The sequence below is a fragment of the Cygnus olor genome, chromosome 1 (assembly GCF_009769625.2).
Source record: "Cygnus olor isolate bCygOlo1 chromosome 1, bCygOlo1.pri.v2, whole genome shotgun sequence".
Taxonomy (NCBI): Eukaryota; Metazoa; Chordata; class Aves; order Anseriformes; family Anatidae; genus Cygnus; species Cygnus olor.
This window is the reverse complement of record NC_049169.1, coordinates 55,682,481-55,694,584: the sequence shown is the minus strand read 5'-3', so window position 1 is coordinate 55,694,584 and position 12,104 is coordinate 55,682,481. Positions and strand designations below refer to the sequence as shown.

The window sequence follows — 12,104 nt, the reverse complement described above, 5'->3', positions numbered from 1 at the left end:
AGTCATTACAGCTGGGGTAAACAGAATTTGATGAGTCCACTCATACTGGCTTTCCAGAGGCAAATATTTCTCTGCAGGGGCAGACAATGGCTCACAGTTTCTGCTTTTTGTTGGACTTTTGATTTCACAACTGTGGCAGTTTCGATACATGACAGACATCACAAAACAGCCTTTCTTTATGACCTTTTTCTTTAGTACTTCCTCAATTTCTTGGGGGTGGGGAAGTACAGAAGAAACTGACACTGAAACGTCGGAAAAAAAGATCTCTGAGGCCTTGCAGAGGACTCTTGATTCACACAGGGAGAAATGCTTTGACCAGGCTCATCCCATTCAATCAAGAACTGCCTAAGAAGCAGAGGAACAGAGCTTAGCCATCTGGATTTAGGAAGCTGAAAAGCATGTCTCTTCCCCGACAGCTGCGAGAAAAGAGGTAATATGTCTGTCCCTCCTCCCACAAGCCTCCATGTAACTGCTACGATCTGTGCATTTAATTTTGATGGTTCTAACAGGCTGCTTTTTATCATAGCTTCCAGACTATTAGGTTTCTTAGCGTGGAGCAGAACATTTGTTAAGTTGGAGTGGATTTTCTTTCATCTTTTCTGGGCAATGTTCACCACCTAGGACAACAGTGAGTCGTTGTCCTCCATAGCTGTCAACAGATTCCCTCTCGCTTTTTTTTTTTGTTATCAGTGTTTGTGATATGACTAGTTGTATTTCTAGATCTCCATAACCACATCCCTCTTCACAGTAAGTGTTGGTATTTAGGGTATTGTGGGTGGTGCTGATTCATGCTATTCTCCTCCTAGAATGAGTGATTGCAAGACTTTACATCATTACTTCAGCCCTTCTGATAGGCTACACATTGTGGAAACCCCTCCTTGGGATATTCTTATAGCAGAATAAATTAAGCCAACTGCTGTGTTTTTTTGTAGGATCATAAAAATGTAACATTACTCCAGCTTGGCATTCCTTAGTGGATCCTTTTTGCAGTTTCTTTTTCTCTCTATCTTATTCTTGATCCTTTTTACTTAAATGTTAATATAAGTAGCACTCTAACATGACATAAGATTGAAGCAAAGGTGAATGTCTTCTGTTTGTCAAAGATATTGTGCCAAGAAGGAGGTCTCAGAGGAAAAAGCATCTGCCAATCCATGCTGTTTTATTGCATGGACAATATAGACAAGAAATGTGAGAGCCTGGTCATATGGCTTCTCTTTTGGTGTTCCTTCAGGGATCCTCCCTTCTCTTTTCCTTCAAATGCAACCTGTTCATATTCACTTTTAAGAATCTGAAAAGCTCATTCTAACACTGCCCACTTTCATGTGTTCCTCCATGCACTTTTGATGTTTTCAAACTTGTATCTTTGTGCTTCTTTCAGGTTATCTGTTGTGGCTGGAAGGTCTACTTGTAAATATTTGCTAGGCTATTCCTTCTTTCTCCAAAACAACTTTAAGGTCTACCTTACTGTGAAGTTTACAAGAAAACTTGGCAACATTTTGACAGCTGGTGCAGGAACCATTAGTTTTGATATAGGACAATATTATATCTTTGTTTCTTTGCTTTTTCTGTTTGTGTTTATCCTTCTGTTGTTTCTTATTTTATATTTACAAACTACATCATATGCATTTTACACACAAAATATAACATTTGTACGAATTGCCTTTATGCTGACAGTTTCTACAGCATGTAACACAACAAGCTCTTTATTCAGATCTGTTTCCTATTCCCTAATGTAACACAGTAATAGTAACAGCATAAATCACGGTATATAAAAATCTTCTTAAGAATAAGAAATAGTACTACTGAATTGTAATTGTAAGCCTACTAGATGCCGTACAAAGGATTAAGAATGCATAAATGGTTGATCACATATATCAGGAAAGGCTTACCAGCTCAAACTTTTGTTTTGTAGTCCTGCTATTCTAGCAAGCCCAGCAGCAGTAGGGCTGTTTTTCAGACTCATAGAGTTCCCACAAAGGTTCCTGGCTTGTGCTGAATTTACAGAACTCAGCATCCCGCAAAGGAAGAGAAGGACACCATGGTTTTCTCTTGGTTTTGACACTAGATAATGTGATGTTGCCATCTAATCTTTGTTATGTATGGCATAGATATCTCCAAAGGCTAACAGTACAAGTAACTTAAATCTTTTGTTTTTGCTTCACAGTGATTTTGACCAGCTTCCAGATGATGTACCTGTTTCAGCCAATATTGCAGATATAGAAGAAAAGAAAGGCTTTACTAATTACTATGTAAGAAAGGAGACTTATCTTGTCTTTATATGCTCTCATCTGTAACTGGTTTGGTTGTGGAAAGCAAGATGCAGCTAAATTGGTGTAGCTGCTTTTTGTAATGAGTAGTTCCGTGCTGAAAGCTTCTCAGTGCTTAACTTTTCAGAAATGGAGGTTAGTCTACCACAAACTTAGTCTAAACATTCATTTTACTTGGTGAAACCTGACAGAGGTTTCCTCTAATATTGCTTGGTTTCTAAATTCTTAACTAACTTCTGATTTATTTCCTGTTAGAGTGCTATAAGCTTGGTGAAGAGGGTGGGAAAGGGAATTCAAAGAGGGTAGAAGGGCAGGGTCTTGGCTTAATTTTTCTGTGGTACTGTCAAGTTAGAATGTTGCCATTTCCACAAAAGGTAGTGTGTGTTTGATGTCATATTTAGATCTTACAATGAGTCATCTAAAAGCACACAGGAAGGGAATAGAAGGGAAAAGCAATATGAGATTTTCTGAAGAGGGGCTTTGGATGAACCCAGCTCAGTCCAGCTTCTACAGACTATGCTTCTTTTGCTGGAGACTTTGCTCATAAAAGCTTCCCACTGAAGTATGCAGGTTTTATTTTGGAATGTAGTGAAGTTTTGTTACCCTGCCTTTATGTTTCCAAACGATATGGCTGCAACATGAATCACAGTTCAGTGCCTGGAAATCAGGGGCTACTTTAGGGCAAAACAATTTTGGTGAGAGATAACAAATACTATCAGAGTTGGAGGGAGATCATTAGAAGTGAAAGGACTAAGTTTTTTATTTTTACTTTTATTATTATTAATATGGTTTTACTTCTGGTCAGATTACATTGACCATAATTTCTAAAATTGCGTACTTAAAAGTCAAAGAGAAGTATGAATGCTTTCTTGTCTGAAAATCAACTCATTTAGACTTCTGTCTATAGATATGGATGTTCAAAGCATCCTACTATACAAAATATTGGCTTTGATTCTTTAGTGTCTTCATTCTATTTCAAATGGCAGTATTTATATTTACCTCCTTAATACGTTTTGCTCCTCTGAGGGAAGGTACGTAAGCACAAAGTAACATCTAGTCATTCCAGGTTTTCTTTTAAGATCATGTGATAGAAAGCAGCCACAGGGACATGATCCATGGGAAAGCTGGACCCATACATATACCACACTGTCTGGTGCTAACTTGTTATTTTCTAGCACTTGACTGTGCAGATGCTTAACTGAAGCATTGCTTTTCACGTTGCCCCTAAAATAACATTCCCACCACTGGAGCACTGCCTACTGTATGCCTCATTTTCTTCTTGTAAGTATTTATAAGTCTGAATGTCAGCCTGAGTCCCCCTTCTCTGTTTCAGTTGTTTGTCATTGAAGTAAAGATTAAAAGTGGTGGCAGATACCTGATTTTCCGACGCTATCGTCAGTTCTATGCCCTGCACACCAAACTAGAGGAGAGATATGGGGCAGAGAGCAAAAACAGCCCTTTTACCTGCACGCTCCCCATATTGCCAGGTAAGCTGCGAGTACCAAATCTGTGTGATTAGTAGCTTTGTCAGTCCCAGGCCGTCCTTAAGAGGAGTGCATTGTATGGAAGTACACAGGATTTCTAGCTGTGACAGGAATTAGTTCCCAGCAGTGGAAGCTGGAGAAGTCAAGCTCCACATGTGGTAAAATTTATTTAGAAAGCTAAAATCCTTCAGATAATACCTATTTTCTTGGAGATCCTACTTTCTTTTGATTGCTTCATTTCTGTGACAGCCTCTTATTTTTTCTTTAATAACTTTCACTGGTTTAATGTTTTCTAGGGAAGGTTTATGTTGGGGCCAAAAAAGAAATTGCAGAGAACAGGATTCCTATCCTAAATGTCTACATGAAGGTAAAGCTTCCTTCCTGGGGGTAGAGATTGCACTGAGCACTGTAGAAAACTACCCCTTGCAATCAGCTGAGAGACACATTACTGATGTAGCCCTGGGTACCTGCTTCTCTCTGTACCATTTTTCTGGAAGACACAGTGTCCGCACTGTGGGACAATCTGCAGTCCTAGTCGCCAGATTGTTCAGACTGTAGGGATCTGCTGGAGTACAGCATTCACAAACGCTGACTCCCTGCCTTCATATCTGGATAGATAGCCTTACAAACAAACAAAACCAAGATGTATGAGGAAATGGTGAATCTTAGAATGTTGCATGAATACGGGGTTAAGTAAGTGTGGAATACAGAGTTTGGCAAGTGCACGTAGGAGACTAGCAAAGTGGGATGGACTTCTGAATATACCTGCTCCCTGGTGAAGACAGCCAGCAACATCAAGGAGAGAAATTATTTGTGTGCAGGTTAACTGAAACCCTGATGTTAAATCAGTAGTGGTCTGAAGCACAGGTCAAGTCTTTCAGTACTTAAGGTTGCCCACTTTCCACAGTCATGCATGTTCTGAAGGGAAACGCCAGGAATAATTTACTCCTGCAGTAAATCAGGTGCACAAAGAGTGAAGCGATACATTGGCCAACTCCAAGAGTAAACAGGAGAAACTGTCAGCTGTTCAGCCTTGTCCTGCTGAGTGAGAAGGGAGAGGAGGGAGATTTCTGGCAGTAATGAATATCCTTCATGATCCTGTAGGTCAGAGATGCATATTTGGTACTTGTAAATAAATAGAGAATTGATCTTTCCCACTGTTATTACTCTGTTTCCTACTTGCTCTTGGCACAGAACCTACTCTGCCTACCCGCTTGGGTGTTGATGGATGAAGAGGTACGGCTGTTCTTCTACCACTCAGATTTTGATAGTGAACAGGTGCCTAGAAGACTGAGACGGCTTCGCCCACGGACACGCCGTGTGTAAGCGATTGACATGTTTTTTTTTCAGCATTGCTTGATGTAAGAGATGCTGTCCAGTTTTGTGAGAAAAGAGAGCTGACAATCACCACTGTGTTTCCCGAGTGAATCCATGAAATCCTAATATGAGCATCTCTGGGGGAGAATGAAAACATGCTATTTCTTGCTTACAAAAATCTAAAATTTTTAAAGCATAGCTGGTATTTGCATCAAAAGGAAAATTCAAAATTGAGGAATTATAGCCTGCTTTTTTAAAAAAATGCTCTTTAACTCTATCTGTTGATAATCCTTGAATGGTAATATCTATTATAATCTGAAGAATATACAGGCCAAACTTAAGGACACAGGCTTGCACCACTAAAGTCAACATGAATTTTGGCACTGAATCAATGAGATGTTCCAGACACTAAATGAAACTGAATATTTAATTCGTTCCTGTCCTTTGTCTAAACAGGGGCCTATCCTACATACCAGCACTGGCACCTCTTTGCTAAGTAGATATTTTACTTCATTACCCTTCAGAGAAATTAATTCTCCTTTCAGCACATCAAAGATGGACATGATTCCTTTTCACTTATCACAAGCTGTGCAAAACCTGCATGTGTGCATGCATTCCTGGATGTATATGTGATGGCAGATTTTGAACAGAGTGCCATAAATGCTAGAAACCGAATTGCCCAGAAGGTAGAGTAAAGGGACTGAGCAATGCTGTGGAAGAGGCATACTGGCTGTATTGAAAAATGCATCTGTTCTCAGCAGCAGACATCATCAGATTGCTGCTGCTCTGCACTGAAACAGAGAACTAGGGCAATGCTGTTCCATCCATATCTATTTACTTCAATGCTGCACACACTCATGCAGTGATCCTCCAGTGATCTGCGGCTTGCCTGCCTTGTATATAATGAAAATGTGAATGCTGTATTGATCATGTAGTATTTCTGATGACTAGAAAGACAAATATACCTCCCTGTTGTCTCCTTTGTCTTCAGTAAAAGCATTTCACCCGAACTGCCTGTTTTGGACCGGGTGGCAACTCCTCGGGCTGAGGTGAGTACTCTGCACAACCTGTCACAGGATAGGAGAGAAAATTCTGTTTTGCTCTGCTATCTCTTTGATCAAGATGTCTTTTCTAATTAGAGCTTGGGGAAGGAAGGGAAAGTGAAATCAGCACAGGAAACCTATTGTCTTTCACAATAGGGAATGAAATAAGGGATGGAAGGAAGTGTTCTGTTCCTCCTTAAATGAATAAGAAGGAGGTCCATTGTGAAGTCAGAATGACAGTAGGTTCAAAATTGAAAGACATGTACGACTCACTGCCAAATGGTCCACATGCACATAGTGATACCCATAAACTGAATTTAAAGCAAGCGGAAGCTTCAGTCTCATTGACTTTAGCATATGTATTAAAGCTCTGCAGGTGAGGCATCTTAGTAATTTCTGTAACATAAGGGTTCTACTGAAAAGTGCCTATAACCCTGTCTTTTGCTGTAAATTGTATTTTTATTAAGCATGTGGAACTGCCTTGTAACCACTACACTTGTCTGAGCATAGACTCACTTTCTGGAACACGTGACATTTTCATGTAAGGTTAATAAACAACATGCATTTGCCTTGATGTTGTTTTGTTTTTACACTGATGATAGCAGCTCTTGGATCAGGTGTATCTCTTGGGTTTTATATATTCTTTTGTTAATATTTAATCTACCCACCAAAACTTTTCAGTAGACGAAAGGTTTTTGAAAGGGCTATTAAATAGACATATGAACTACTAGCATGATAGCTGTTTTTTTTTTTTTTTTTTTTTTTTTTTACTAGGAGAACTGTAAAGAGAGCCTTACTAGGCTCTGAAATTTGGTATTGATAAGACCAAAACAGCCATCTCAACACAGAATAATAAGGAACAGCTTTTCATTTTTGCTTTTATAAGAGCATTTAAATGGCTGCTGTGTTCTTGATGGACAATGGGGGGAATGTGTGTTTTTGATAACTCAGCAATTTTAATTTTTCAAGAACATCTTGTTAAGGTGGTAGTATGTGCTTACCTCCATTTTATTATTATTAATATTTATTTATTTATTTATTTTCCTGAAGGGGGCATCTAAGTTCCATTTTAACTACACATGAGTTTCCCAGACTTCCCCAAAGTGCTCAGTTCAGCACACAGGCCTGAACACTAGATGTAAAAAGAACAGTTAGTTACTCTTGAATTAGGACACACCAATTCTAAGACTTATGGCTCTTTGTGACATTTTGCAGCAAATCAGAAAGCTGTAACACTGCAACCAGAAATAATACATATTTTTTCGATTCTCAGGAGTTCAAGTTGTCATGTTTTCAAGTTGCCAATTGTCTTCAGCTCTCTTGGCTTACTTGCTCTTACATGTTTTCAATGTCTTTATTTCTCTGGTGCTCTATGTCTTGCCACTACTAGGTGTAGCCCTTTCAGAGCCATGCTTATCCTATTGCTTTCACTACTCCCACAAAGCAATTTTGTGTGTGCTGAGTAGGAGAAGAGATTGTGAGAACTGTAGACTCCAGTCATATATATGACCTTGCCCCAGAAGTAAATCTGTGATGACAAAGTGCATACTGTCTTGCTGGTTTATACTCTGTGCATCTCAAGAACAGAGTTGAAAGAAAGATTCACATTTATAATTCTATGAATTAATAATTTGTGTTGCTGCTTTCCATAGGCACTATTTGATTTTTCTGGAACCAATAAACTAGAGCTCAGCTTTAAGAAGGGAGACTTGATCTATCTTCTCAGCAGAGTAAACAAAGACTGGTTGGAGGTAAGACTGTGATAGTGGTACTGAATTATTTACATACCTTGAAATACATGAGCAGGAAGGGCTATCCTAGTCCTTGGGATCTTTCTCCTTCTTTCAAGAGGAGACTGTATCACAATCAGGTGTTACTGTCAGGAATAAATCCTTGACTCCAAATTTGAAATTGTTTCATTCCATGATGGTTTTAGCTTACAAACTTCCAGCCTGTTAGACTTCAGTTTTCTTCTGCATTTGCTTGCACTGGAACGTTTTTGAATTCTTTAGAAGTGATTAGAACACAAAAAAAAGCCTCAGAAAGGAGATGGAAACTCCATTTCAGTGATTAATTGGTTTCTTGCCTCAGGGTGAGTTGCTGTATACTTCATGCTTCATACCACAACACATGTCAGCCTGATTACAGAGAGCATAGGAAATGCAGCAGTGTTCTGAAAAAGGATGAGGAAAACATACTGTGTGTTTGCTGATATGATATCTCTGCTTGCTCACAGACCACAGCCTTTCTTAGTAACCATCTGACTTTCATTTTTTACACACAGTTTCACTCCTATGCCTTGTATTTATTTGGCTACACAATTGTATAATCTTTCTATGGAGGTGGCATCAGGTCACTTCCATAGCCTTTATATTCTTGCATATAACAAAAATAAATAAATAAAAATACTGTTGTTTCCGTGGAAATTAATTGAATTCCAGAACGTATAATTTGTGGCCAAAATGGTGTGGCATTCTTCATTCCAACCCTTCCTGTCTTTCCAGGGAACAGTTAATGATACCACTGGGATTTTCCCATGTGCTTTTGTGAAAATCATAAAAGATTTACCACAGCAGGAAGACACACTGAATAAAGTGCGCTGTTATTACCATGATGAGACAGTAAGCACTATCAGGTAATAATAAAATAGTCTTCCAGGTTGTCCTGGTTTCAGTTAGGACAGAGTTAATTTTCCTCCTAGTAGCTGGCAGGGTGCTATGTTTTGGATTAGAATGAGAAGAGCGCTGATAACATGCTGATGTTTTAATTGTTGTAGAGCAGTGCTTACACCAAGCCAAGGACTTTTCAGCCTCTCTCTGTCCTGCTAGCGAGCAGGCTAGGGATGCAGCAGAAGCTGGGAGGGGACAGACCCAGGACAGCTGACCCAAATGGCCAAAGGGGTATTCCATACCATCTGACGTCATGCTGAACAATATATAGGGGTGGCTAGCCGGGGTGGAGGGGTGGCCGGCTGCTCGGGGATAGGCTGGGCATCGGTCAACGGGTGGTGAGCAATTGCATTGTGCATCACTGATTTCGTACACATTATTACTATTAATACTATTATTATTATTATTATTGTTGTTATTCTTTTCCCTGTCTTAATAAACTGTCTTTATCTCAACTCACAGGCTTCACTTTCCCGTTTCTCTCCCCCATCCCGGAGAGGGAGGGGGGAGGGTGAGCGAACGGCTGTGTGGTATTTGACTGCCAGCCGGGCTAAACCACAACACAGGTTACTGCTGAAGAGATGCCAATAGTTCTCTATTCATGATATGTAATGATTAGATTTGTTCTTGTTACAGGGATATCTCAGTGGAAGAGGACCTGAGCAGCATTCCGTTATTCAACGATCTCATGGAATTGATAAGGTAAGTGCAAGCAGGTAGTTGTATATTTAATATCATTTAAACATTTGTCAAGTTCCTTCCAGTCCTAGCTTTTGTACATTCTACTTGGCCATCACCCTGTTTTGAATGTGAAACTCTTTTGAAGTGTTCTAAAGAATTTGTAATTTGTCTTGGCCAAGAGCCATCTGGGATTGTCAGCAAGTACTGTATGCTGCGTACTTCCAACTCAGTTATGCTGGGTAGAAATTTCTATTTCTTGTTCTAAGATCAGAACCATGCTCCCAAGCAAGGATCTTTTGTCTAATATACTTCTTCAGGATGCAGGACAGCATCTTATAACACCCATTAAACTAGTGTTGAATTAGATTAAGCTAGTGTTGAACATCAAAACATTAGAACATCAAATATTAGTAATAGAACACCTGTGTCAATATTTTTCCATTCCTTAACCTATGCTCCTCTCAAAAAATGCAACCATAAGTAGGCAAAATTGGGGAGTAACTATAGTGAACTTGTATATATGGGGATTTTATCATACGGAGTAATTACGCTATGTGTATGGAGTTACTGCAGATGGTTCTGACAGGCTTCTTAGCTTAAATACAGCACAGCATGAATGCAGCTGTATGATTTCTAGTACTAGCTGTATCAATAATGCCAAAACACCCAAGGCTTAATGTGACTTTTAGCAGAATTAATTAGATTGCCAGTATATTGTTCATCAGGCATCACCTCCCAGGCATTCCTTGATTTTGGAATCAATCAATTTTTCTTCTACCAGGCGGGAGTTTGACCAAGATGACATTGTTCTGAATTACCGGGACCTTGATGGTGATCTGATCCGGCTGCTCTCTGATCAGGACGTTGAGCTCATGGTGTCTCAGAGCAGGAGCAAGCCCTCTGAGAAGCATATCTTCCCTTGGAAGTTGCACATCACTCACAAAGATGACTTCAGCGTCTACAACACAAGTCCAGGAATGGGTGCTATTCACATAGTTAGAGCAACATGAATGCTGTAGAGTAGAAGTTCCTGCAGGTAGCTACATTGTCCTTCAGTAATTCTTCTCAGCAGACAGTTTCCTTTAGCAAACCTTTGAAGTGAGCTTGAAAAGAGTAACAGTAGTATATTATCTTTCAGCCTAAAATCTGTACTTAGCTTCTCGGTCTCTTTAGCACTCTTCTGTAATAAAGACAGCTATATAAAGACCATAGAAAGTGAGGAATAGAGAAGTAAAATCACTGGACATGTTCACAAAGCAAGTCAGTGTTAGCCAGCCATAGAGGTTTAGTGTCCTGAGCCCCAAGACCTGCTCTAATCTCCATCCTTGTTCCCAGAGCTAATTCCTTGCCTAGAATGTCTTCATAAGCATTTTTTTTCCTCTAGACCACCATCACTTTCTCTTCACTTGCTGGTATGAATATTTGTGTGCAATTGCTAATGAATGCAGTAATTATTTCTGTCCCATGACAGTCTGACTGGACAGCCAGAGTTTGTTCTGGAGGCACCGAGAAAAATTTTTTTAATTCAGTGAAAAAATTACAGCCCACTTTTGCCTTCTTCTTTCCACTGGCCAATATTTTGAATTCAGTGAATCAAATCTAGTTCACTTGCAGTGCTACTCACAGACTTCTTGTAACTGTACAGTCTATTTGTTTCCACATTTTGGGATAATTTCTGTGATCCCTATCCAAATAGTAATTTATTCTCTGTCTCTCTTCTTCTGCTTTCTAACACCTCACTGCAAAACAGAATGAACAAGAAATTACTGTGTTGAATTCTTCAATAAATAAAGTTGTGTATGTGTTTATTTTATCAGTTTTCATTAGAGCGTTTTTTTGGGGGTGTATGTGAAATAATTCATGCATTTGTGGTTTTTTTTTTCCTTGAAAGAGAGAGAATTTGGAAGAAGAGTTCAAATGTTACTTATTCAGCTTTCCTTAAGCAGGGGTTCATTACTGAAAGAAAAAAAAAAAGTCTTCCCACCTTTTCTTTAATGGTCATGCAATTAAAACATTTTATTTGAACAAATTTACCTCTGCTTGTTATAATTACAAATTATGTATATGTTATGTAAATTGTATGAAACCTAAAATACTCTATTTTAAAAACACCATGCAGTCATGGTGTAAAAGGATACCATCCTGTATAGATATAATCAGTAAAAATAAGAAGTTAAAAAGGGTTTTCAAATATTTTGCTTTGGATTAATCTGTTAGTTTCGGTGGTATTAAATTGCACTTCTAAAAGAAATGTTTGACCTTGAATTGCTCTTATAATTTGTACAGACAAAAGGTAAGACCGGTAATTATCTGGAAGTACTGGTAAACAGTTACCTAACCATATATGAATAATCAACCTACCCCTCCAAAAACTGTCAAAATTATGTTTTCTCCTTTTCTTAGATGTTACCTGTAATGCTGTCAGGTAACAAAATCTTCAACAACAACAGAAGTATTTAAGGTGACTTACCCTTAGGCTTGTTTTTTTTTTTTTTTTTCCTTTCTTTTTATTATTCTTCCTGATATGTATAATAAGTTTATGCATATATAATCTTTAATTTTCTATTATCTGTAGTCCTGTATTCATGCATATATTTATGTTAGCAATAATGGAAGTAATTTATATTTACAAATAAGCATATA

General features: G+C 38.6%; 1 protein-coding gene across 1 annotated transcript; it reads left to right on the top strand.

Annotated features, from left to right (window-relative positions):
• Positions 1–219: 219 nt before the first annotated feature.
• On the top strand, positions 220–11,622 carry NCF4 (neutrophil cytosolic factor 4). Its single transcript, XM_040544845.1, has 10 exons — positions 220–430; positions 2,165–2,249; positions 3,601–3,754; positions 4,048–4,118; positions 4,946–5,073; positions 6,060–6,117; positions 7,764–7,862; positions 8,616–8,746; positions 9,417–9,482; positions 10,243–11,622. The coding sequence occupies exons 1-10, from the start codon at positions 399–401 to the stop codon at positions 10,469–10,471; spliced, it is 1,053 nt and encodes a 350-aa protein (XP_040400779.1). The 5' UTR covers positions 220–398; the 3' UTR covers positions 10,472–11,622.
• Positions 11,623–12,104: the final 482 nt, after the last annotated feature.